Source organism: Trachinotus anak, unplaced genomic scaffold, assembly GCF_046630095.1.
Source record: "Trachinotus anak isolate AG129_WGS33_773 ecotype Australia unplaced genomic scaffold, CSIRO_AGI_Tana_v1 ptg000001l, whole genome shotgun sequence".
Classification (NCBI taxonomy): Eukaryota; Metazoa; Chordata; class Actinopteri; order Carangiformes; family Carangidae; genus Trachinotus; species Trachinotus anak.
Genome location: NW_027273852.1, coordinates 17598432 through 17625766, shown reverse-complemented (window position 1 = coordinate 17625766; position 27335 = coordinate 17598432). Strand labels below are relative to the sequence as shown.

The following is a 27335-nucleotide window of genomic DNA, read 5'->3' as shown; positions in this document are numbered from 1 at the left end:
GCAACATTAACAACTTTAGGTAAAAGAATGCAGCATTAAGAGATAGTAAGCATTTACGCAATGCAAAGTTTTCTACGCGGGCTTTAAAAACGATTTTCCGACGTGTCAATTCTATTACTGCTCTATTGTGTCATTAATTTAGACGTTGAAAGCCAAAATCCCGATGGTTCCTGAAGGCAGCATGGGCGTAACGCCCCCCGCTGTAGTGCACGTACCAAAGATTTGGGACCAATGAAAGATGGTGGACGGCACAGGGCGGCCCACCACAGCAAGAAATCTGATGCAAAACATTTGTGCATATTCATTTTTTTTTTGTTTAAGTATCGTGCATGTTTCATCTCCTGCATATTGTTATATTATACACATAAAACTTACTCAAAATGTTAGTTTTTGTGGCTAGATGTCATTAAACAATTTACGTGACCAGAATGTAAACACATCATATAAAATGCATTTTAAATAAACACTGTTCTGATATTCAAATATCAGGGAATTAATATTTTTTTTAACATCTCTCATATGTCTTAAAAAGTATAATAAGAGCAACATATTTTTGGCAGCTATGGCTGCTTGTTTAATCCTCAAATCCAAACAAGCCCTAGTAAATTTCAGTTCATCTTGACTTAATTTACAAACATTTTTATCTTATGATCATTTCGATTTACTACAAAAAGGACTTTGTACAGCAAGCTATCAAATTAACTTCCATGAATTTATAATTTAATTTCCTGAATTTATTCAAACATCATCATGCCAAATACACAGAAAAAGCATTTGAAAACATCTCTAAAGGAAATAAACTCCATCAAGTGACACAAACTGAAGCAAATATTTACTTCCCTCCAATGTGTAAGATACCTTAAATGAATTATTACAATAATAAACAGTAAGACATATGCATACTACAGCTAGAAATATTTCAAAATTATTTGTCACACATAACATAGGACATAGATGCAGGAAAAAGTGCCACAAAGCAGCATTCTAGACAAAAAACAAGGGGTACAAAAGCTCCTAATCTGTATGTCCACAGTATCAGATACAGGAAATATATACATTTGTAATTATTTGTAGAAGTTACATGATGTGCGCATGTTTCAAGTTGAGGAATTTGATTTCTAGCTGTTTGTAACAGTATCTGCAGATGTAGCTGTGGTCTTAGGAAACTTTACTTTGTTTATATATCTTAAAATGTTGTATAGTAAGCTCAGAATCACCTGTTTAGTGCAACTCCACAAGAGAAATGCAGTGACTATTGGAGGCAACTTTTTCTTACCTGCTAAACAACAACAATGTTATTAAGATACCCAAGATTTCCTCTTTTATAAACAGCTTCATTTGACTCTTCATGAATAAAAGAACAGAAATTCATAAAGTGACCAGTTTTCCATTGGAGCAACAGTTCAATGCAGAGGCAACATCTCTGAAGTTTCAGATCAACTGAAATATTGTAAATCTGTTAAAAGCAGCATGAATCTGAGTGAACAGAACTAATGACAGTCTTGAAATTATAGAAGAAAAGTTAAACAAAAGAAAACCTGAAACAAGATGTTAAGGCACATTAAACCCAATAATGTTTTGTAAAACAGTTAGGGTCCTGCTCTGGATTGAGCTCAGAGAGGCCAGAGAGCACAAACAAACCTGTCATTACATGGAGGAAAATAAACTCTCCAGTATCTTATGTTTAGAAAAAAAGTTACCTCAATCTTAGTGGTTTATTTCAATATTTATTTAGGTTTATACCTTGAATTTTAATTATGTGTAAACAGCTGTGTGGTGTTGTAGATGTAGGTTTGACAGTGAAGCAAAGCTTCCCCAGTTCTCTCCCATCTCAGACACCAAAGATGATTTTGAGATCAGCCAGAGAGAGTTTAGTGAAGGTGCTTCCTGTTCCTGACAGCACGTTCTGGGCCAGCTCCTTCTTCTTCACCTGTAGTGCGGAAATCTTCTCCTCCACTGTTTCTTCACACACAAACCTATCAACAAAAAACACAAATGTTTTTATTTTTAACCCACAAACACAAAATTATAATACACTGGTGACAAACAATATATTATATTATAGTTAATTATTTCTAATTAGTAGTTGTTTATGAACCATTGCAAATGTAGCAAAAACACTATGAATATGTGGACTTGTTGTTCCACTCTCGCCTACAAAAGCTGTTTTATGTAACTTTATTTTTTATGGAACTGCAATTTGTTGTATTCTGACACGTAGCTTTCCTGAGTTCACACTTGTCTCAATACTGTCCTTTCCCAACAATGGCATATGATATAATAGCAAATAAAAGTATCAGCACATGCATTGAATGTCCTGCTGATTTGTTACCTGTGGATGGTGACATCCTTCCTTTGTCCAACTCTGTAGATTCGGTCACAGGCCTGATCCTCCAAGGCTGGATTCCTGTCAGAGTATTCAGGGTTCAGAGGTTAAAAAGTCAAGTTGTTATAATGAACACATGAAACATCTTTTGACTTCATTAATAGAATCATGCTTTCTGTTGTGATGTTTGAGATGACCTAAGCACCAAATAGTATTTTACATATTACAAAATATGATACTGGTTTAGATTTCCTGATGTGTGGCTGCAACTAAAAACTTTAACTGTAAACACTGTAAAAAAAGGTTGTGATATCTTAAAATGCTTTCATAGAGATAGCTCTATCAGCTCTATAGCTCTATATTTCACTACTTCTATCACTGCTAACACTTACTGCTGTGCAGTTGTTTTTTTCTATTTAATTATTTATGCCTATTTTTACTCTGTTCTTTACCCTCTTATATTATGCTTTTGTTTTTTATATCTAGTGGGTAATAGCTTTCCTTGAGGGAAACAAAAACAGCTAAAGAGAAAGATGATGAGTTATAATAACAACATTATTTATATAACATTTTCAAGTGAAATTAAGTTGAAGGTCAAATAAAGAGGAATAACAAGAGGTTTAAGAACAGTAGCATAAAAGAAAAAAGATGCTCTGTAAAAACAGCTGGCTACATCAAAAAGAGGAACGCAAAAACCAACAATTTTCTACTTCTAAACTACTACTGTGCGGGCCAGTGGGTGTCTCACCAGTGCATGTCAATGAGGAAGAGGTGATTCCCACCAGTGAGGTTCAGTCCAACCCCTCCAGCGCAAAGAGAAACCAGCATCACCTTTGGCAGAGAGACAGAAATATAAAATCAATATACATATATAGTCACAATATGCTCAACATCAGAGTCCAGAAAATGCAGACAGCCGCACTATTCACCTCCCTGGAAACCTCCCTCATCCACTCTGTACTTTGACCAAACAATGTGCTTAAAGAGCATATTACTTTGAGTCAATCAGTTTTTGTTTGCAAGTTCTCATCCTGTTTTATTTTGGTTCTCTAGTTGTGGTGTGAGATTCACCTGTGGTCCCTTGGGGTTAGTGTTGAATTCTTCCACCAGGTCCATGCGACGTTTGGGGTTGACCGTCCCGTCGATGACACCGTATCTCAAGCCCATCCGCCGCAGATGAACTGCTACAATGTGCAGCATACTGGTCCACTGGGACACGATCACACTACGTATCACCAGAGAGGAGATACCACGTGGATTACACATTGGAGTCACTTCCAATGACTGCTACAGGTTAACAGATGTAACTCAAAATCAAGCAGATTCAGGGTTATGACTGGATAAGAAAATTTGAGTCTGAGGTGACTGTGAGACTTGTTTCACCTTTTCTGATCGTCACTCTTCTGTCTGATTGCCTTCAGCTCAGAGACAATAGCAGCAATCTGGAAAAATGAGGTTAAAGTCTAAGTTGATTTGTGGTTAAAATGTGATAAAACAACACCATTCAAACAGGAAAACAAGCTGACCTGTGCCACCGTCACAAGAACATGTATTCAAATAAGCACTCCAAAGAAGCATGCTTCATTATTCTGATTCATACATCCAATGTGTGTTTCCCTGCCTTATCAAAGATTTGTGTGTGTAAACTGTTGATTGTTTGCAGTGTTGGAGGAGATGCTTCCTCTCATGCTAATGTTTTCTAGACCTTTCACAACTGTATTAATGGGCAGAGAGGGGCTCTGATGAGGGTATCCAACACCTTCAAATAACCTCTGATCTAATGATGTTGTCATTTTCCCCCCGCTAGACAAGGCAGTAAGCCTTTTCTGAACAGAGAGGAGTAATCTTGTTACAATCTCTAGGATGCAGATCACATTCAGTGTGATCGTGATGTAAGGGCGCTGAGCCTAATGGTTGCCCACCTTGGTGCTCTCGCTGGTGTTCTCAAACAGCTGTGAGGGGAAGCGGGTGCCATTAAGGGCCACAGTGTCTTTAGGGTCAGGACATGATGGTGAGGGGCTGGAGGAGAGTGACAGCGCGTTGAGCTGCTCCTCCAGAGACAAGACGATCCCATCACCCTGCAGCTCAGACGAGTCGAGAGTCTGAGCGGAGAAAATGAGAAAGACAGAAAATCAGTGCTTGTGTATACTACACAGTTGGTCTTTGAGTGTATTTATGTGTCTGTTTGATCTAAGGACAAAACTGTTTGTGCGGGTGTGTGTGTATGTGAGTGTGTACCTTTTTAAGGAGGGACAGGTGACAGCAGCACTGTCGGAGGCGCAGCAAGAGGGACAGGATGTGGACGGTGCTGGACGCCTGCTGCGAACTGGACACAGCGGGGTCAGACTGCGACACACCGAACTCTTGGGCCACTGGAGAGTGAAGACACATATATATTTAATACACCACCTTTAGTAACAGCAACATGAATTACTAGCAAAGACAACAAAGTCAGGCTGAGAAACATTCTCATTTCTCTTACTTTATTTTATTCTTCTAATTATCTACATATAATCTTATGCATGTTGCTTCCTGCATATACAAAATGATGTGCATATTTGTTAGGCCAATATATAAAATGTATGCATACAAAACATTCTACTTCATTCACACACTGCAAAATGTGAGCTGAGGTCAAACAGGATGTGATGTGCCGCCAGAAGAAAAACACGGCAGAAAGTTTTATCCAAAGTATCAAATCGTTCTAATAATCCTATTAGAAACTGGAGACAGAAAAACCGAATCAGCAGCTACCCACTCTAACGCTGTGATTGCGGCACACTGTAAAACACTTTGTCAGGTTGCGTGAACATGCAGACAAATGACTAAAACTGATGTGTGAGAGGTTATTTGTGGACGCTATCTAATGCACAAATATCTCTTTCCGTGCTGGAAAAGTCAAATTGCATTCCCAGGAATGAGGCACAAATTCATACAACCACAATCATGACACACTTTTCCTGCCAAGGACAATAAAACAACCAGGTGATATCTCACCTTTGCTGAAGGGATTAGAACCAGATGTGTTCGCCTTGTTCACATCGTTGCCTTCATGTCTCTTCAGGTAGTTCTGCAGAGTAGATCTAGGAAAAAAGGGAGAAAAAAAATCACCATTCTACTTTTTCATTCTATATATTTCTTATTGCTCTATCCACTGCAGCTGAGATTTAATGGCATTCTCCCTTTTTTACGCAGTTACACACATTTAGACATTGGAGATGTCATTAGCATCCTTGATTGAAGTCAGGGAGTAACTGAAAGCGTGAATTATTTTCCTGTCAAGATTTGGCCAGCTGGCCTAGATATTGAAATTGCAATATGAGCCATGATTGTAGTGGAACTTTCTGAACTTTCTTTTTCACTGAAAAAATATCAAAATTATGTTGATGTGAGTTTTGCTGGGGTCTGAACTAAACAAGCTCTCTTTGTCTTCGGATATTGCACTTGGCCACATTGCAGTTTCGATAATATTTTCAATAATTGCTCAGCCCTTCAAGGGAAGGAAAAGGGAAAAGTTTTCTCATAAATCTTGTGTTAAATTCAAAAATAAGATAAGCCATCGTGTTACCTGGATTGGGCAAAGACCACATCATACACAGCCTGCTCATCCTCAGACAGCTTGAGTCGATGCACCTCGCAGGTCCGATCAGGGAGAGACACCTGGAATGTTTAACACTTCATTTTAGCCTAGGTCAATAGTGAGCAGGGTATCTGCAGGCCATGGAAAGCACATTACTCTGACAACAAGACAAAATCAAAGACGAACCTCGTGGCCTTCACAACGAGCAGACTTAACTAAATATTCTCATAAAGACACAAGTCCAATGAATGTGAGTGTGTCTCTACCAGTGGCTTTCCTGTGGAGTCCATCTGGTCTTTGGTTCGCCGGAGGAGCAGGCTCCTGGTCAGGATGTTCAGCCTCTCTCTGCCTCTCTTAGAGCCGTTGTCGACCTGCGCTTTCCAGAGTTTGTACTCGTCGAATGGAGAACAACGCAGAAACCTGGTTTGTGAAACACAATACTAAACACATCAGTCTCACTGGAAATAAAGTGCCTCCAACTGAGAATACCACACGTCCAATGTACAGAGGCTTTGAAAACTCATGTATTCACTGCGTTTCTGTCTTACTTGAGCAGTGAGTACATGTCCAGCAGGTTGTTCTGGATGGGGGTGCCAGTGACCGCCCAGCGAGCACCAGCTCTCAGCTGACAGACGGCCATGGAGGTCTGCACTTTTGGGTTTTTGATGTTGTGGGCTTCGTCAAGAACCACGCGAGCCCAGGCCACTCGCATAAGAGGAGCTGAGTGCAATGGCTGAGGAAAAATGACAAGAGATGAAGTGTAGCCTCTTAGTTTTATTCAGAATCAGAATCAGTTTTTATTACCAAGTATGTTTCCACATACAAGGAATTTGTGCTGGTGGTTGGTGCAATTTGGGATCGGGGGGCTCAGTGACAGTGGGAAGTATTATTATCATTATTATCATTATTACTACTGGTACCAAAATGGAAACACATGGAATCAAGTATCAGCTGCCAGAGCCTTCAGTTAAACTACAGCTGTATTCACGTCACGTCTTGCAGGCAGAATCTTAAGTTATAGCACTGAAGCTGCTGTTTTGCGACGTGTGTGTGTGTGTGTGTGTGTGTTTGTGTGTCTCACCACATCAGCAGAATCCTGGGCAGGTTTGTCAGCCTCCTCCTTCTGGACTGGGATCTCCTTAGAGACCAGACTGTATGTGGTCACCACCACGTCGTAATCTGCCAGCCTGGGGGATGGACAAAGAACATTTCACGAAGTTTCACCATATGTGCTTAAACAAGTCAACAAAAATATAGACTGCCTTCATTACGATTCATCAATCAAGTTTTTATTTTCATTTCTGTTGCTTGATCATGAACAAACTTCTTCAGTAGATACATAATTCTCCTTTCAGCTGAATCGTAGCTTGATCAGATGAACTGTGTGTAAGGTAACTGTTCTCACGTGGGTTTATTTGGTGTCCTTGCATTTTAATTTTAATTTGTAATTAGCAGGTGTAGGGTTAAGTCCAAAACTGTCACAGAGGAAACTTTGTGTGACTACGAAGAAAACAGGGAGTGCTGCACCTTTAGTAACAGAGACAGAGTGAGAAAAGGAGAAAACAACAGAGGTGTGAATGTGTGCATGTTTCCCTCACACTTTGGCACTTCTCTCCCGGTTGGGGCCGTGGTACAGGTACACAGTCAGCTTGCCCGTCTTGACGTGTCTCTCAATCTCCTTCTTCCAGTGGTGAATCAGTGAGGCAGGACAGATGATCAGAGTGCCTTTAGAAACCACAAGGCTGGAGTCTGGACGATGAACAAAAACAAAAAAAAGAGGTATTATTTAGTGTAAAAAATAACTGCATGGACCGTACTGATATTCATACCAACAGAAAGAATGATAAAAGGTTACCAGTCTTGGAGATCCATTTCTCCAGTTTCTTCTCTTCCTTCTTTTCATCTTCCTTCTTTGCCTTGATCTTCTTGGTCAGTATGAGAGAAATCATTGTCAGGGTTTTCCCCAGACCCATGTCATCCGCTATTTCCGAAAAGAGGAAGAGCGAGAAGAACAAGGGGAAGAAACAATGAAGAAAGAACAATTATTTGAAATTATGTGAAACAAGTTCTCCGGTCACTGGAGGTACATAGCACTTGGTTTGTCATACAAAAAAGGAACAAATAACCTCAAGTTGAACTTTTATTCGATCCCACACTTTTCATTGTGATCTCTTATCAGTCTTCATTGTAAACTCTTTAATAAACATCATGTTAAATGGAGAACATACCCAGAATTCCTCCACAGGGATTTTGGGCTTCTCTCCAGAGCAGCCAGGCCAAAGCTCTCCTCTGATGGGGCAGGAGCGACACCTGACCAACCAATCACAAGAGAACAATGTTATTAGAGTAACACTATGTCCAGAAGTATGTGGACACCCAAAGGTTATAAACATATGTGATTGCTGAAAATGTTATTCTAAAACATTATAGCTGCATTAATGTGATGCTGGGAGACCAGGCCTGGTGTGACTATAAACCTACTTCTCTATGGGCCTTGCCATAATCCTGGAAGCACAAAACAGCCCAAAACTCAGTATGTAAGTATGTGGACAGGGGTGATGCATTATTCCTTGACATTTCTTCTAAATCTAATTTGAGGTGCCAGATATCCTGTGTGAAGCACTAATGAAAATCCAGACTGGTGACTGAAGGAGAGTGATACCTTGATGCCCTTGGGGTCTGGGGTTTCAGCCTCAGCATCGGGGCAGGACTCCAGGGATTTGTGGAGATGGTCGATGGCCTCGCAGGTGGCGTTTTTCACCGCCAGCAGACGGTCGTCGGTCATCCTGCCACCATAAAAAGCCTGAGCCTGTGGGTTTGCTGGAAACATGAAGGACTGAGGATTAGGATATTTGCATAAATGATAAATAAAAGTTGTGAAAGAGAAAATTAATATAGAGAAAAATAAACGTAGAGAAAAAAACTATTACAGAAGTTTTAAAACCAGATAGTGTCACAGAGGTAAGGGTGTACCTCCATACATCTGGCTGTACCCCTGGCTCATCTGGAGCCCCAGGGAGCTGCCGGATGCCTGGTGCTGATAGGGGCCTGGGGCCGGAGGGGCAGGGAGCAGGATGGTGCCGCCCTGTCGGCTGAATGGGTTGACCTGACTGCTACTTGGAGCAGCATCACTGCTGTTATCTCCACCCTGGGAGCCTGGGAAAGGGGCTTATATATTACAGTTGCCACAGTTAGACACAGTTGAATGAAACTGCTCTCCCCACTTTAAAGTAACTTCAACTTGTTTCTGCATATTTATGTTGTGACAGAGCTTTTATTGTTCTCTTGCATTTTGTTCTTAGTTTTTCTTATTCATCTTTTTCACTCTTATTTTCAGATAAGGTTCTTTGACCTCCCTGTATTGTTGTGTCATTGTATGAAAAACACAATAAATTCATGGCACTGTTAATTCATCCTGAGATCAGAATTACTTTGAACTTTATGGAACCTTAAAGTGGGTGAGTTACCTGGCTGAGAAGCAGCAGTGAGGCTCAGAGACTCCAGCGCTTCCTCCAGCTCCTTCACCTGAGTCTTCAACTTCTCGCCTTTATCTGGCAGAGCTGCCACATTCACCACAGATAGAGTGGCCTTATCAGGAGAAAACAAAAGGTAGGAGGATAAACAGACAGAAAAAAACAGGTACACAGATGATATCAAAGGGGAACCTCTGTCGCAATTCATTTGAAAGTCAGGAAATCAAGATAGCAATCCTGACTATTGTCCCATAATTGTGGTACTAAAAATGTCTCAGCAGTAAATCAGTATTTCTTTCTACATTTTCTTTCTACAGAGACTACGATTATGTCTCCCCATCTCTAAAGTCAGAGACGGTGTTCTAAAGCAGCAATACATCATAAAGTATTTCATATTGACATGACAGCAATAACAACACAAAGTAGATAAAAGCTGCTGTGTCTTTCACATCCTTTCTCCTAATTACAGAAAAATCAAGTGATCGAATGACATGCCATTGTTTGACTGGAACTTAATGAGATAATTTAATTGTACATACAGCTACTAAAACTACATTTTCCACTTAGCAAGAAGCCTATTGTCGCTATTTATTATTATTAATATATTATTATTATATTGTAGCTAACAAATACAAAACTTTATTATTATTTAATGAAAAAGAACAACATTCTCTATCTGGCTGCTACAGTAACTACCCCCAGTTTTTATCAGATTGTAGAAAAGAGGACACAAGACAGTTGTCCAATTGATACATCAGCATGGTTGATATTATCAGCTGATTTTAGCTGATCACAAATATATTTTGCTTTAAATGTCCCAACCAGTCACCAGAAATTGTTCTGAGAAGATTCTGTAGATGTGTGTGAGGCACCTATCTTGATCAGAATTCTTTATAATAATATTGGTATTAGCCTCAGAAATCCAGTATATGTCCAGCTCTAATCTGGATCATAAAGTTGCTCATAAATTGCACATGTAGCTTTCAAAATCTGGCCAAACAGCCAATTATGTCTTTCTCAGTTAGTCCCGTCTTCACTCACCTTTTTCTGCTGAAGCTGAGCAGTGAGCAGACTGTGCAGCCCTTGGGGATCTCGCTGTTGACCAGTGACTTTAGAAGTTGGCTGAAATCCTGGGAAGGTGGTCAGGGTTTTTTGTATAGCCGAAGCAGGGGGTGTTTTCTGGGCAGCAGGTTGCACAGACACCAACACTACATCATCATCATCATTGTCTTGGTGGTTTTTGGTTTGACTGGACTCTGAGAGTGTTGGTTTGTTACATGTTGGGTCTCCGGGAGCCGGGGTGCTGCTGCTGGGTGCAGATTTAGAGGCACTCTCTTTAACAGTAGGGTCGGCTTGTTTGGCCAGACAGGCTTCACCAGCAGTAGGTTGCTGGGCCGAGGCCTTGTGAGGATCCTGTGAGGTTTGATTCATCTTCTCAGAGGGAACAGCATTGACACTAGAGGTAGAAATAGGTTTGTCTGTTTTGCCCTGATCAGTGTGTTTCTTTTCAGTCTTGTCTTGCATCTTATCTGTCATTTTTTCCACACCATTAGCTTTGGGGCTGTTTCTCTCCTCACCTGAAACTCTCTTCTTTAACTTCATCCCTGCTGGAAGTTGTTTACCTCGGTAAGAATCTGATGAATTCAGGTTCTTTTCCTCTTCTTCGTCCACTCCTGCCCCTGCGCTCTCCACATTTTCTTTCTGATAACTTTCTCTTCCTTCAGCCTTGTCACTTGCCTCACTGTCTTTCTCCTCTCTTCCCTTCTCATTACCTCTGCCACACTGCATCTTTCTCCACTCAGAGTCCTTGTCCGGCTTGCCAGGGGCCTTAAAGGGGTTTCGGACAGGTGGCAAGCAGGAGGGCTGTAGCTTTGTGTCAGATAGAGGGTTTCTCTTTTCTTTGTCTGGCTGAATGATGGAAAACAACAGACAAAGAAAAATCAGTCTCCAAAAGGGAAACTACTACTTCAGGAAAATAACACAGCTTCACAATATCATATGGGGATATTTTGTATTTGTGTTTCAGATTAAGTATTTTTCAAATATATTTAGTGATTTCATGTGTTCATTAGACGACAGACAGCAGAGAACAGTCAGTGCCAAATGGGGACACACCAAATTTAGCCTAGTCCTGATATATTTGATCTCTCCGGAAACCTTCAGAATTGTGTATGAGAATTTAACATGAAGTTACATGGATCTGACTTATACTCCTCTCCACAGCCACATCTGGTGGTTGAAGGGTTAAAGAGATAAAAGTGTTGTGTATAGCTAATGGGTCCCAGACACTGGTGCCAAAGGTATTTAAGATATATAAATAAGAATGTGTATGGTGAAATCTGTCAGAGGTGCTGTCTTACTGCAGTCCAAGGCACACTTCCACACCACCTCTGGCCAGCTTGTTTACCTATAATACAGCGGTAGAATAACCTGCAAAAAAATGGAATGAATTTAGAGTTAAAGATCCAACCAGACCAGCAGCCAATGTGTTGTCACCTACAGACAGCTACATATAAGAATCAATGCATTTTACGAACAGACCACCTTATGTAAAGCGGCAACAGGAAATAAGTTTAACCACTTCTATTGTGAGTTATGATAGACAAAGAAATATCCTTCCAGTTTTGGACCATAAAACAGTCCACCCGCATACCCACTTGTGGCTCTGCTGTTGCTGACTGTAGGTGAGAGCTTGGAGCTCCACCAGTGAATCCTCATGGTGGAGGCAGTGGGATGGCGAGATGCTGGGAGAGAGGATAGTGATGATGCAGATGAAAACCATAAACATGAAGGTTTTTTTTTTTCTCATAATCACAAAAGTGGGAGATTGAATCCAAAATTGCCAAAATCTTTAATTATTATTACATAACTGCTAGTTTCAATCTTAAATATTTTGACATTGGCAATGCTCAGACCCAGAAATTTTACTCTTTGAGCAAAACACAGGATAGTGACAATCTAATCAAGTCTCTCAGATGTTCAGGTATCAGACAGTGGTGTCACGCATCTCTACTTTGAAGTGCTAGACTTTTATACATTTTTTGGTTGGCTCCCCAAGTCATAAAGGAACCTGTAGCTTTTCCCAACAAGGACGATTTATAATCCATGTCACTGCTGCGGTGGGTATTAGACACCACCTTTGCCTTTGACACCCTCTCTGAATATATCTCACAGTGTTGGACACAGAGGATGAGTAAGGAAATATCTGCCCTCAGTGATGTTAATACCTGGCCGTCTGACTGAAATCACAGCCTTCCTTGTCAACGCAGACGTAGAAGCTTTTGCCTTTATTTGGTCCATCTTTCACACCGGTTTTTAACATACACACGCTGCCTGTTTGGGGATATAGAGAACGGGTTGTTGAGCAAATCATTTAAACTTTCACAGAAAAATAAGGTTCAGTTAAGCCAAAAATACATGAAACTGCATTGTCATGACGATCACAGACAGTTATTCGGGGAATAAAACACAACTAGGACTTATGGAAACTAAACACAATATCTAACCTTCTGACAACATTAATAATTACCACTCATTTATCGCGACTTACCGTGAACATTACATAGAATCTTTTCCATTGTGATGACACTTCAACTTCAGTTTCAGTTGCTAAAATGTGAAACTCAGTATTTTCGTATCAGCCAATCACAATGGTCAGAAAGCACATCCTGTATGTAAATATCAGTATAAAAGTTTAAATCCAAATTAGTTAATAAAAATCGCAATAATATTTAAGATGTAATAGCATATATAATGACATAGCGCAGATGTAAATAAATAGATACATAAAAACATCACTATGCAAAATGAAAACTCAAATGTACACCAGATTTTATTCGTCAAATGACCTTTATTGTGAAGTATTTTACTACATCGTGAACCGGATACAATTCGTAAGTAGTTTTTTTTTTCAAAATGTTATTTTATTAAATTGTCACTTCCTAAAACGTGTAGTTGTTACATAATTTCGCTAATGTAGTGTATACGAAGCAAAAAGATACATTTAAACAAAACTAGCGAAACCGACGTTTTGAAAAGCTGGTTGAACTACATTACCCACAATGCAACGACAGATTTGTTGTCGTTCTTTTGCTCTCGCGGGCTTTGTTTTGATATGGCGGCAGGCTTCGAAACTTTTGTCTGTTATGTTTCTTCAACGCAGACTTGTACTTCAGTGACACCCATTCTCTGCTGCGTTACAGGTAAATACAGTGTGTTTTCACACTTTTATTAATGTTATGAATGTATTTGCCTTGTCACTACAGTGTAACACCTGTTAAAAAAGTTTGTGTCTCCAGTAAAACGCAGCCTGCTAACGACATTCAAGTATCACCAAGGAAGCCGAACCTTTTAAACGCATAGAAAATAAACCAGCTCAACCTGAGAGAACCATCAACTATTAGCTGAGTTTTAAAATATGAGGCATTAATGTTGTCCATCTGTCCATGATTCAGTCGTTTCGTTTGCAGAAACAGTTGTGATTTAATTTGCTGTTACCAACCAAACACTTGTTTAAAAACCGACACTGCTGTCGTGAACTGCTGCGGTTTAGTGTTAACGTTTAATCAGCCAACGCCAGATTCTTATTCAAATAGCTAATTTTATTTCAGCTTAAACCTGTTACCATATATAGTTTTCCTGGATTTGGGCATCTTGTACAGCGTGTGTATTCACGGTGTGATTAACCCCTTAACCTGTCACCATAATCTGTTGTTTAAATCCCGGATTAGCAAACCCTGTCTGAGACAGCGCGGTCATCATGTCATCTCCAGCCGGGCTGCAGTACTACCAGGCAGAGTTCTTGGCCCGATGGATGCCAAGTAGTAGCAGGGCTGGTGTTATTCTCCACCCCAGCCCAGACTTGGCCGGTTCTTTGCGGCACATTTCTTCCGTGGAGTCCCCACCCCTGGAGCCAGACGACTCCTTCGCCTCCGACTTCGCTCCACTGCCCGCCTCCGCAGACAGCAGCTGCCTCGGCGTCAGTGGATTTGCACGGCCGCCTGGAGGAGCTGGGACTGGGACTGACAGGCCAGTGAACAGTCTCGACTCGGCCCCGCCGAAAAATTCAAATGCACAGTTGGACAGTTTGGATGAGATGGCAAGCAAATCACAGGATCTCCCCGTAATGATGAAGCTAGAGGAGGTAAGAACATCATTGCTTTTCAGAATATGATATCTCCTATGATTGATATTTATGCCTGTACCGGGACAAATATTAATTGCTATTGTCACTGTAATAATGTACTGTTTTTCTATTCTGAATCCACAGCCTGGTTGTTAAAAAAGAGACAATAATATCTTAAAATATTGTCCTTGCAGAAACTGGCAGCTCTTCCCAGTACATCTACTTTAAAAAATAGCTGCTGATTTCCCGTACCTAAACAGATATGATATATTCTGTTGATACTGGTAGATGGTCTTTTAGTTATAGTGATTTGGTTCTGTTCAGCTCAGGAGTTATTTTTTACTAGTTGAACATATCAAACCAAATGAAAATAGAAGCAGCAACTTATTCATTAATAACTTTGGGATGTCTGTTGATGTGTGGACTACACTGTTGATTATATCACTGCATCCTGTTTACTTGATAACTCCACCTTCAGCACGCACACTCCCACACACGCACACTTTGTCTCTCCTTGCTATTATTAGTATTTTTTCCACTAAGACTATTTATGTCCGTAAGGGCTCAAATAGTGATGAAGTGTATGCATGCAAGTCCTATAGCACTTTTAATATGTTGATTATGTGCAGTGTACTACTGTGCTAGGGAAGACACATTTATTCATAAAGTGCCTTTTGAAACAACAGTTACAAGGGGCTGATTGTGGTGGGCAGCCATAATGAATTTAAAAAAACACTTCATTGTGTGATATTGTGTGTTTGCGTAGTTGAGGAAATGGCAGCAACACATGCAGGAGCAGCTAAAGGCCCATCAGTTGGAGGAGCTGCTTCGCCTCCAGGAAGAGCAGCAGAGGCTGCTGGGAATGATGAATGAGTCCCAGCACTGCATAGGAGGTAAGAAAGAGAGATAATTAGAATAATCACAAAGATGATAATTGGTTTCTCTGAAGATATAAAATACGTAGGCTGGAGAGAGATTTGTTTGTATTTTTCCTGCTTCCCCCATTGAGTCATAGCTTTGTGTTTATATTTGCCTTCACGCTGTGATTGACTGTATTGTACGTTATAGATCATTCAGAGACTTCAGAGCTGTCAGGAGCAGAATGGGAGGAGAACTCACTCCAGGGAGCCTCTCCTTACAGAGAGAGCCCATACAGCCCCATCATAAACAGCTCTGGGATGCCACAGGGCTCTGCCTGTGGCCTTCAACAGGAACAACAGCTCTCATCGGCAGGGAGATGGGATCAGCTATCAATGGGTCAAAATCATGAGGAGGTGGATGACAAGGAAGAGAGTGAGACAACAAGTTTTTGTTTTTTTTAACTTACTGTAATGTGACAATGGAAGTTGCACAGTTTTTGTATTTGGAGTGCAACAATCTCAAGTCTACTTTTAATTTTAACATATCTATGATAAATCATGTAGACATAAAATTCCCTGTGTGTTTCCTACAGGCACATGGAACTCTAGAGACGATGACCAGGAACAGAGCAATGCTTCAAGCCATTTTGAGGAGCATGATGACAGATTAATACCAAGTAATGGCGTGACTTTGACTGAAGACCATGGCGGAAATGAAGATACAATCTCGCAAGACAGGTGCAAGCTATATTCTATTAAAAAACTATATCCAGCATTAAACAAAGAGATAAACCAAGCCAGTGATTAAGCTGAAATATGCCAATGATGCTTTATATTTACAGTTTTATTGGCGTGTTTTTTTTACAACCTTATATGTATGCCTTGTGTGTGTCAGACCAATTAAGCCAGGCATTGGAGGTCACAAGCAGACGTTTGAGGAGTTGTTGGAGGAGCAACTGAGGCTAGAGGAGCAGAGGCTGAAGTCTGCCCGGCAACAACAGGTCAGAGAACATAAAGATTTCATGCAAAAGGGCAAATCATTAGTCATCTCTCCATATCTCTAAAGCACAGTGGACAGTGTAAGTGAATATGAGCCATACATTATGTTTGTAACACACTGTAGGTGATGATCCTGTTCAGAGTAAGTGTTGTCGCTTGTAATGTAGGTGTGAGCAGAACTTCTTTGTGTTGGTGCTTCCATGGAAGCTTTCACATCTAAGTGTTTCTTCTAAAAAGCAAATCTTTTAAGTCTTTTAGTACAACAAACAACCAAATTCACATTACATTCACATTTTGTCTCCTCACCTTGACAGAGCCAAGATGGAGCTGAAGCTGTACAAGCCCCTCCCAAGAGGGCCTTTCTGAAGCGCGGCGAGGGGCTTTCTAGGTTTACCAACAATCGAAAAGCCTCGTTATCTAAAAAGGAGATGAAAAAGGACTCCAAACCACAACCCCAGGCCAGGGTAATCTCCCGCAGCAACTCAGAGCCTATCCCGAAAGGTGGCACAAATTGCATCCAGCGGCTTCCTGTCCAGCGTAAAACTGCTGTATTAAACAAGGAGAACCGATTGAGGGGTTTTAATTCTCCACCTCAGGACATCAAAGCTGAAAGTAAGACAGCACGGATGAAGGTTTTGGGTAGTCATCAAAGGCAGAATACGGAAGGATCAGAGTCCGTTCAAACAGACCTAGAGGGCAGACAAACCAAAGAGTGTCAACTGGGGCAAGTAAAGGAACAGAATAACAGGACAGTGGGTCTGTTTGCTCAGACTGTGAGGAAACCCGAGCATCACAACATGCATCCAAACCCTGTAACCAAACAGGTGGGCATGTTGGGGGGGACAGGGAAAGCAGAAAAATATGCAGCTAAAGAGAAAAATTGTGGTTCAAAAGTGGAATCAGCAGAACGAAGAACTGGGTCAGAAGGACGAGGAGGAGGAGGAGATGGAGTTCCTCGGGACTCGTTTGAGTTGTCGTTCCAGGAGAAGCTCCAGCACTGGGAGTGTGACCGGCAGTTGGAAAGCATGGAGCTGGGAGAGTTTGAGCTACTGGAGCAGGCAGCCGAAGAGCTGTCCTTCTCCTCCAACTCGTCCTTTGTCATGAAGGTACTTTATTCAATTCTCTAGTGCTTGGTGTGTTTCTAAGTCAGGGATGTTTTCTCTTATCATTTGTGAGTTCCTGCTTTTTCATTCAAAATGTAGCATGATGCTTCATTTGACACTTAGTCTGTGTCTGTTTGCATGAAATGTCCTGGATGCCATGTCTAAGTATTACATGTGCTCTACAATGGTGGTTATAATGCTCTTTTAAGATGGCTAAAATCAATATTTTTTGACATTGGATCACCCTTGTGGACTGGAGGTTAAGGCATACATTGTGAGTAGAAATGTCCCCAGTTTGAGATATTTGTGCATGTCTTTCCCCGTCTCTCTCCCTTCATTTCCTGTCATCTATCTATTGCCAGCTGTTGACAGTACTCACAAATGACCATTGTAGAGAAAGTGTAACAAAAGGTAATAGCCTGCCAAATGTTATTTTTGCAGTCCCTAGTTAATAGATTAGCTACTGATTTGTTTTACTGATAACCACTTTTTATCAACAAAACTTAATGATACAAGTATATTCTCTTAGTTTGAATATGCGAATTTAAAAAAAGAAAGAAAAATGCTTGCACTGGGATAGTGTAAAGAAGAATTGATGCTATAGTATTTCCAGTAGTTACAGATTTTTTGTGGATTTTTTTCCGACTGTAAAACTGTGTGATTTCAAAGACTGTTCTGTACTTGCAGGTTCTTCAGATGGACCAGCAGCACCGGCAGCTGCAGGCTCCTCAGGGACTCCACCAGCGACGGCTCTCCTCCACCCCCATCAAGTCGCCTCCCAGAGGTCCACCTCAGAGGTGCAGTAGTGTTCCCAGCAGCAGTAGCCTGGCATTTAAAAGCCGGTCTGTGAACTCAGAAGCAATTGTCATAAAGATAAGACATGATACAAACAAGAACAAAGTTAGCATCGAGGGTAAAGAGGGACAGGACAGTGGGAGAGGAGACAAGCACGTTTCATCCTGTGGAGGCTCTGACTTTGAAGACCAGGAAGTGGTGGTCAAACCACCTTTGTTTCCTAGCGCCTTTACCTTTCCTACACAGTCCAACCCACCATATGATAAACGGTCGTATCAGGACGAGGACAGTTGTAGAGATTCAGATGTGACACGAGATGGCGATGGTGATGGGGAGAGCGACAGCATCCTCAGCAATGCTGACGAGTCCACTCTGATAGAGGACAAAGACGGCCAACAGGGGAGAGTCGTGTTTGACGATGATGACACGTGGAATGACCTGGAAGAAACTACAGTCGACCCACCCAGTGACACTAGAGGAGTCGGTCCAGTTTCTGAGGCAACAGCCAGTGGAATCTCACCACCAGAGCGGACTTTGTTGAGGAAGGTGGCCGTGAGCAAAGTTGTGGAGGTGGATAAGGGCACAGTCATTGGTTCAGCCAATGTGGAGCCAGACCCTCCCCCTCTTCCTCCTGCCTCCCAGCTCATGACAAGGTTGTTCCCCTCGCTGAAGCCAAAAGCCCAGAATGCACCACTCCCTCCTCCTGCAGCTTCTGTTGCTCCTGAGTCCAAAAAACCAGCGGAGGAGACAGGTGAGTCTTTTAAACATCTTAACCTGTATCAGTAATTTTATTCTCCCTTTAAATTTGTATTGTTGTTCACACATGAATTTGATTGGCATTGATACATGTCAACAATTGCAATTTATGATTATTTTCATTATCAGTACCCGTTACTATTATTTTTCAATGAACAGATTTATTGATTAGTCTGTTAATTTACGAAAATAATGAAAAATGCTCAACACAATTTCCCAGAGCCTTTGAGATGTTTGTTTTGTCTGGCCAATAATCCAAAATGAGTCCAGTTTGCAACAACAGAGGTTGTCTGTTAACAATATTGATATTTGGCTTGAATTTACAATTCTTTATATTTGAGAAGTTGGCTTCACTGAATTTTGTCATTTTTGCTTATCAGTTTTGGTTGATTGGCTCATCAGTTCAACACAACATGTCAACAAATCTGCCCTTCTGCCCTCTACTTTTATTCTTTCTCTAATATTGTGGTATAACATTTGGTTAACTTGAGTACACGCAACATTAAGCTAAGTCCCTTCTGTAACATATCTGTGAACTGAGGCTGTCACTGTATTGTGTCATGTAATGCATTTTTAATTGTAAAAGATTTAATTCCAGGAAACAATCATAGAGAGGCAGTGAGAGGCCACCTGTGTTAAGCCTTAAAAGATTTGGTCAAATTCAAATTGTAAAAAAAATTGTCACAGGTCATCAGTCCAGTGACAATTTAGGATCAGATGTGTTTTTGGGTGCAGTAGATATTATTTCTGTGTGTGTATGTTTCCTCGTCCCCAGGCCAGCAGGTCCAGTCTAGACAACTGAGGGAGAGACTAGTTGAGCTGGAGATTGAGATCGAGAGATTTAAGAAGGAGAACGCTGCCCTCACCAAACTCAGACAGGAGAACGAGAAAAACCAGGAAAACCTCAGGTGATTTTATCTGTCTGCACTTCATGTTGTTTTGATATCATTTAAAACAGAAGTACCTATTCAGAGTTAGACTTTTCACTTCCTGCTTAATGATGTTGATTCATTTTTATGAGGCAATTCCTTATAGACCAAAGTCAAAATGAATAGTTTGCTTGCACAATAAAATTTGACAAAGAATTGTGTTATATAAAAATTGGTAGTACAAAACTACTTATGAACAAATTGTGAATTATGAACATCTCATCCTGAATTTGGAATTAATTTCTGTCTAATCTTTGTCTACTTTGTTGTTGCTTTGGTAGGAAAGAGCGTTTGGAGTTTGAGCAGAGGAAAGCAGAGGAGCTGGCCAAGTTTGAGGAGTACAAGAAAGAGGAAAACAAGAAGCTGCAGAAGGAGCGCAAACTGTTTGAGAAGCACGCATCAGCCGCCAGAGCCATTCCTGACAAGAAGGAGCGAGAGGAAATTCAGGTGACTCACAGACAACACTTGTACATCAGCAGTTAACCTGCTAATTTTCTCAGGATAGTTAATACTTTATATGTACATTCACAGTAGCAATACTAATGTTTGATCTGGAAAAACTAGCTTTAGAGCAAACTGTCATATTAAGAATTATTAGCATCAGAAAAATGATCTGCCAAATGTGTAAATAAGCTTTGGTTTGCTCAAAACTGAAAGGTTAATGTTAACATTGTGTATTTGCAAGAATTTACATAAAATCATTTGAGTTTACAATAACAGTTCCTACACCATGGTCAGATTTTACAAAATGACTTTTTTTTTTTTTTTTTTAAACTTCTTTTATTATACATGTGTAAATACATGTCGTGTTTCAAAATCAATGACAAAATGGTCAAATAAAAAGTAACTGATGGAACTCCCCTTTAATCTGTCCCTGTCCTCCACACCAGGCATTGAAGCAGCAGCTGAGCTCCCTGCAGGAGGAGCTGAGGAGAAAGGAGAGTCGCTTGACCTCCACACACAGCCGACTGCGGCAACAGATCGACTCCCTCAGCCAGGAGAACAACTCTCTGCGGGACGAGGTACCCACCTCTGACCCTTTTACCCCACTTATACTTGGCATTAATATTCGATCTGTATCTGGATGAGGAAAAACAAATGTAAATGCATGCCGAACGCGGTGGGATCGGGATGCAATCGGATCAACCAGACCTCATCTGGAGGTGGTCAGACTTGCATTGCTATCAGATCTCAGCCAGGTGTAAATGCAGCCTGAGTCCATTCTTAAGAGGAAAATCCTCCCAGCTTGGCAACTCTGCTTCTTCCTGCTGTCTTAAACAAGCCCAGCAAAAAATACAAATAGTACTAGTAGCAATAAATAAGACACATCTACTGACAGCTCCACCAAACCCAGTGACTAATTTGCATATTGAGATCTGATCACAACATCTGAGAAAACGGCATCATTTTAATGCCAATGCCATTATCTGGATAACATGTCCAGATACTAGGTATGAATATGGCCTTAAAGAATCATTAATTTTACATCTTTTAATTTAAGATCCGTATGTTGGAAAAGCTCCGCCTCAGTGCCTGGAAGAAAAACCCTGTCAATGCAGAGAACGAGAAAGAAACAAAAGAAGGTCCTGGATTATTTGCAAACAATGTTTCATCTGTGGCCAAAGGAGTGAAATTTGCTGTAAGTTTTTTGGTTATATTCGTGTTCTGTAGAATGTGGTGTCAGTATACTGGAAGTCTGTCTATGGCTGGTGTTTCATTTTTCAATGCTATGATCACAAAACCCTTATGATACTATGATCTGACCTTAATCTCTTGATTGGGCTGACACTGAATTCAATATTTTATATCACTGTGACTTGAACAGTGATGTCCATGACACTCATTTATGATTTTTCCTATCTTCACACATAAAGTGACACTTAACAACCAGGTGCACTGACCAATTTCTATTTCACTTTGCATACCTGTGTACTGTAGATGCTCTGATAATCTCTGCAGTTCGTTATCTCATCTTAACATCACGTTGAGATCACAAGTTCTCTCTGTCTATTTTCAGAGTCCTCTTGACTCTAGAGGAAGCAGCAGCAGCAGCCCTCCACAGAGCAGCACTGCAGCCAGTCGAAGGGGCTCCGGGGAGACTAGTCAGGGTGCTACAGGTACAGTTAGTCTCCATTTAAAGAGAAATTTGTACCAGTGAAAAAAACAAAGATTTCTTGTGCATGAGTTTTAGAGTTATAGGTTTTTGCAGACTTATAACTTCTTTATTCCACTAGGTACATAATCAGACTCACCTTAGGCTGTTTTGCTCCTAAGTCTGACTTTAAAGCAGCGATAATCAATGTTTCTATGTTAACAAGGGATCACATGACTATTTGTAAAAGGTGTTACATGTCATGAAGAACCAACAGAAATGTGCTATCCAAGTTACCCTCGGCTCTCTGAAGTTTCATACGTATATCTTTTTCAGCTCTGATAAACCCAGTCTATGTTACCTGTTCAGCACCAAACAGCTGACAGACAAAGCGCATGAGTAGCTGGTGAACAAAATGGACGGATATTTCCCTCAGCAGTTGGTTTGACACCAGAAAAGGAGTTAAAAAAGTAATTTGACTTAAATTCACCTCTAAATGAACGCTAACATTTCTCTGTAACAGCTGGATGTGTAAATAAGCAACTTATTGCTTACAAGTTTGTCACATCAACTTTAACATAACATATTTAACATGTCAGCGTTGTCTTCACAGCATATTTCCACTGCTCCCAAGTGCCCAAAATTCAGTCAATGCAGGTTTAAATTTGTCAGACATACCAGTCAGAAAGATGAGTCGTCTCACTTTTAATAAAGGTTTCAGCTTTAGTCTCTTTCATTTCAGTTCAAAATTTTTTAAAATTTTAATTTTAGTTGTGTGTTAATTGTTGTTGTCGGTAGGCATGAAGAGCAGCCTGAGGAGGCCAGCAAGGCCAGGCACCACCTCCTCATCCTCCTCTTCCTCCTCATTGCCTGGCAGGAGGACAGAGGAGAGGTCAACACCTGCCAACCAGAGCCAGGACAAACCGCCAAACCAAGAACAATCAACCAGCAGCTCTCCGGTAAGAGACACTGTCAGTCAGACTGTTCTCTCTTTTCTGGTATAAGAAATCTATACAAACAGCACATTTACTGACACATACCAAAAGAAGAGAAGGTATTACTGATTTTAAGACTCTGGCTTTCCATCAAGTGTGGTTTATAATTTTAAGTTTAATTAGTTTTATATAATGGGGACAGCATATCTGGACATGCTGCTGTCAATCACCGGCTTCAGTCACTATGCCCATGTTGAATAATTTGTTGCTTTTTGATATCGTCACTTTGTAGAAAAGAGATTCTCTGCCAAAAGACTCAGAGTGCAGCGGGGCTGAAGAGGCAGACTCAGCTCAGGACGTCATTACGCACCCTGATGGGAAGGTGAGACTGTGGAAAGACCTGTTATCTTGTACATCACCAGAATATGAAATCCTGAAACTGGGTGACGTGATGGAAACCAATAGATGTTTTCAACACCCCGAGACTCCACAGAGGAAAACTGCAGAGTTTAATAATAATATAATAACTTTATTTATATAGCACCCTTAAAACACATCTAGATGTGAATACCAAGAAATAAAAGCTGAAGTGCTGAGCTCTTGTCTCAGATTCATCTTTTGATCTTAAACCCAAGCATCTTCAGTGTACAACAGTGTGCAAGTATTTGGCCTTTTGTTCCACTATTTTCTGTGAATGACAGTTCACTCCACTGGCACTGTCAGTTGGTTTTACTCTTAACTTTACAGAAAATGCAGAAAAAAAGATGAAGAAAATGTTTTGCAGTGAGTTCTGGTTCTGGTTCATGCAGATAGAGAAGGTTCTGGCTGGTGGTGATCGCCTCATCCTCTTCCCCAACGGGACCAGGAAGGAGGTTTCAGCAGATGGACTAACAGTCAAGGTCACCTTCTTCAACGGAGACACCAAGCAGGTCACAGCAGACCAGAGAGTGGTGAGACTTCTACCTGACATAACATTAAATATATGTGGCAGCTGCTTTTGTTCAAAGCAATTTAAAATAACTGTGTTCAACCTTCATAGGTCTTTCCAAACAAAGAACTGAGAAACCTTTGAGACCTTTGTCCTGCACTAAACTGCAGTTAAATAACCAAGCAAATCATTAGTCATCATTTTTCATACCAGTTCAGTTAAAATAGATTTGTAGTCTTGTAGCTTTGTAGGCAAATCTGTTGTTGTGAAGTGTTTGATGGTACCTCGTAGACTGTATTTACATATTCTAATGAGGCTGACCACCAGTGAAGACTTGATATTTGTGCAAATAAACTTGCTTTCTTTGTTAAGATGAGTAAGGCTGTAAGCACTAATAGAAACTCTTGGTCGTGTTAACATGGAGTCAGTTTAACTTACTTTAAGTTTTTCTATTAATAGTAAAAAAAAAATAATAATAATAAAAAAATCAATCAATGTGAAATTTGATGTTTTTTCCCATATATGTTAAAAGAATAGATTTTTCTTTTCACCCTGACTGGGCAGAAAACTTCAGTTTTCCGTCTGAATTCATCCACTGCTAAGTCTCTTATCACAGCTCTGCTCCTTGTGCTCAGATCTACTACTACTCTGACGCCCAGACCACACACATCACCTACCCAGATGGCATGGAGGTCCTGCACTTCCCCAACAACCAGACTGGTGAAAACTAATGCTTGTTTTGTATCAAACAGTAAAATTACCACCAGACCACAGCTGCTCAGTTTTGGCTGTGAGGAGTCACTGGTTGCAACTTGGTTGTGCTGTCATTGAAAGGCGGTATATTGGAGGTAGTGTCCATATCATCCTGGAGACAGCTTTTATCCTCCTGTTGTGGCAATGTCTGAGGAAACTATTCAGACATTCAAACAAAATGGTGGAGGGTAAATATAGTGAACTATGTAGTACACAGGAGTCAGGGTGTTATTACACAGAGGTGGAAGAGGTACTCAGATCCTTTACTAATGTAAAAATACCAAGTGTAGAGATATTTACACCTGGCTGAGATCTGATAGCAATGTGAGTTTGACCACCTCCAGATGTTCTAAAGAAAGATCCTGCATTAAAGGTTTGACCAAAGCAAAAGTACAGCAGTACTTTACCAAATGTATAAACACTTGGTTTGCAGATGTGGTCCACTTCAGGTTAATAGATATTAATATTATAGGACTACAATTAATGATTATTATTTTAATGATTGATTGCTTGATTAATTGTTTTGTCAAAACTATTATTAAATTGTGAAAAATGTGAAACCTTTAACCTTCAAATATGTTTCTTTAATATTTTGTTATAATGTATTTGTTGATTATCTTCTAATAATCTGAATCTGTGAAGTAATTAGATCTTTAAATAAATGTGGTAAAATATTTCCCTCTAAAATGTCCAAGTACTTTCCTCCACTGGATTTTTACACAGTCTATATTTGAGTGGAATTAGCAGGTAAATGGGAAAAAAGATTTGTGGCTGGTTGTCAAACTGCACATCAGTAACTGATGCATTAGTGTTATGATCACACTGCACTGTATAAACATTGTCATTTATTTTTCCCACTTCAGAAAAGCATTTCCCAGATGGCCGCAAGGAAATCACCTTTTCAGACCAGACGGTGAAGAACCTGTTCCCTAACGGCAGAGAGGAGAGCGTGCTGACAGACGGGACCGTAATACAGGTTAACCCGTAAGTAAAACCACAGCTCCGCCTCCTCTTGCTGTTTCTATAGTTGCAAGTTCTCATTCTGCCATGTTGACATCCTCATGTCTGGTTTATAGCAACCAACAGTCAAAAAACCCAAATATATAATCAGTTCAAATATACTCAGTTTACTATCATATTTGACACATACAAACACTGAATGTTCACATTGGAGAAGGTGGAACCAGCAAATGTTTTGTATTTCTGCGAGTCATACTCTGGGATGTGCTAATGTCTGTTTGAGCTCCGGTTTCTGATTCAGGCTGATGATAAAGGTTTTTTTTTAAGTCTTTAAACAACGAATGGGTGTAAATGTGTGCTGTTTCTCTCAGGGATGGCACCAAGGAGATCCATTTCAACACGGGCCAGAAGGAGATCCACACCGCAGACTACAAGAAGAGGGAGTATCCAGATGGCACCGTGAAAACGGTCTATGCCGATGGCAGACAGGAAACCCGATACCCCACCGGACGGCTCAGGATCAAAGACAAAGAGGGCAACGTCATCCTGGACCACAGGGCGTAGAAACACAGGTTCCAAAACCACAAGTCTCCAACCAATCAAAGGCTTATTTGAATTACTGGTCTTTCTGCCCCCCCTCTCCACAGGGAGGTCAGAGGTCAGCTGGTTGGGATTTAGAGCTTCATGAAGGGAAAGCTGCCAGCTGCAGCTTCACACGTAGAAGTTTATTTCCCCCAAATCTTCCTTTAATTCTTACACATGCTGCCAAAGGTTGAGGCAAAGCTACAGGTGACCGTACAAAGCCAGAGTTTGAGGAAGTCAAAGTAACTTTCAAAACATTTTAATTATTTTTTAATTAAATTTTAAAGTGAGGAAGTTGAGCCTCCTCATTTTATTGCACCACACGGGTTGATGCCCATATCCAACACCGTCCAACACTCCAGAGAAGCAGCAGTATTATTTCACACTTTTTTCCCAGATGGACCCATCTCAGCTGCTTTACCTTCACTACATCTGTCTGTATGTAGCATCATTCATCACTGAGGTCTAACAAATGTGTTGAATGCATTTCCCTCTTCATAAAACATTAGCAGAATTGATTTTGGATTGATTTTTATTTATGACCCTGCATTGTTCATGTTTTCAAGCTCTTCACTGTTGGCACATAGCTACTTTGCAAATGTTTTTTGAGGAAGTGCATTTAACACATTTGTGAGACCTCGAAGATTTACTCAAGTCCTTCAAACAGAAACTTTGTTTGCAAGAAAAATCCAAAGGTCACCTTAAATGTTTTGCATATTTTCGTCTAAATGTTACCTGAGTTTTTGCAATGAAATCCCGTCTTTAGTCATGAGACAGTATTTTGTTTGTATCAGGATAATTCTGGTTTATGATTTACCACCAAACCTCATTCAGTTGTGAACATTTTAACAGACTGAGAAATACTCGAAGACTCATCGTTTACATTTCCAGTGAAAGCTTGAGAATAATGAAATGCTGTACACAAACAAAATGTCGCCTGTGCAGTAGACTGAAACAGAACTGCTTTAGTGTGGTGTGTGATGTGTCTGTTTGCAATAACTTTAATTTGTAAAAATGTTAAATACATATTTATTTCCTTAGCTGACTGTATATTTTTTGTAAAATAAATTTTATCCTCTTTGTTGAGTGTTGTTGAGATGTAGCTCTTGTGTCTTACTGCGAAGAGCTTTGAGTATTTA

At 40.4% G+C, this 27335-nt stretch overlaps 2 protein-coding genes across 3 annotated transcripts; one reads left to right on the top strand and one right to left on the bottom strand.

Moving 5' to 3' along the window:
- Positions 1-717: 717 nt before the first annotated feature.
- On the bottom strand, positions 718-13031 carry ttf2 (transcription termination factor, RNA polymerase II). 2 transcript variants are annotated; one of them, XM_071481533.1, is made up of 23 exons: positions 12930-13031; positions 12607-12712; positions 12037-12123; positions 11740-11809; positions 10421-11287; positions 9374-9494; positions 8880-9074; positions 8569-8726; positions 8135-8216; positions 7762-7887; positions 7505-7655; positions 6988-7093; positions 6455-6639; positions 6173-6326; positions 5895-5986; positions 5324-5409; positions 4565-4698; positions 4249-4428; positions 3710-3768; positions 3398-3551; positions 3075-3157; positions 2333-2407; positions 718-1976 (listed from the first exon to the last, which is right to left on the bottom strand). In XM_071481533.1, exons 1-23 carry the CDS (start codon positions 12955-12957, stop codon positions 1832-1834), a joined length of 3444 nt encoding a protein of 1147 aa, XP_071337634.1. In that variant the 5' UTR covers positions 12958-13031; the 3' UTR covers positions 718-1831. The 2 variants fall into 2 exon arrangements, with proteins under 2 accessions (XP_071337634.1, XP_071337642.1); XM_071481541.1 differs by having other exon boundaries at positions 8880-9062.
- A 402-nt stretch (positions 13032-13433) lies between these two features.
- Positions 13434-27298, top strand: cpap (centrosome assembly and centriole elongation protein). The gene is made up of 19 exons (XM_071481464.1): positions 13434-13581; positions 14110-14522; positions 15271-15397; positions 15573-15797; positions 15958-16102; positions 16260-16365; positions 16678-17469; positions 18154-19012; positions 19793-19925; positions 20228-20393; positions 20837-20968; positions 21448-21585; positions 21964-22063; positions 22837-22997; positions 23266-23355; positions 23783-23923; positions 24537-24621; positions 25518-25638; positions 25986-27298. The coding sequence occupies exons 2-19, from the start codon at positions 14139-14141 to the stop codon at positions 26176-26178; spliced, it is 4098 nt and encodes a 1365-aa protein (XP_071337565.1). The 5' UTR covers positions 13434-13581; positions 14110-14138; the 3' UTR covers positions 26179-27298.
- Positions 27299-27335: the final 37 nt, after the last annotated feature.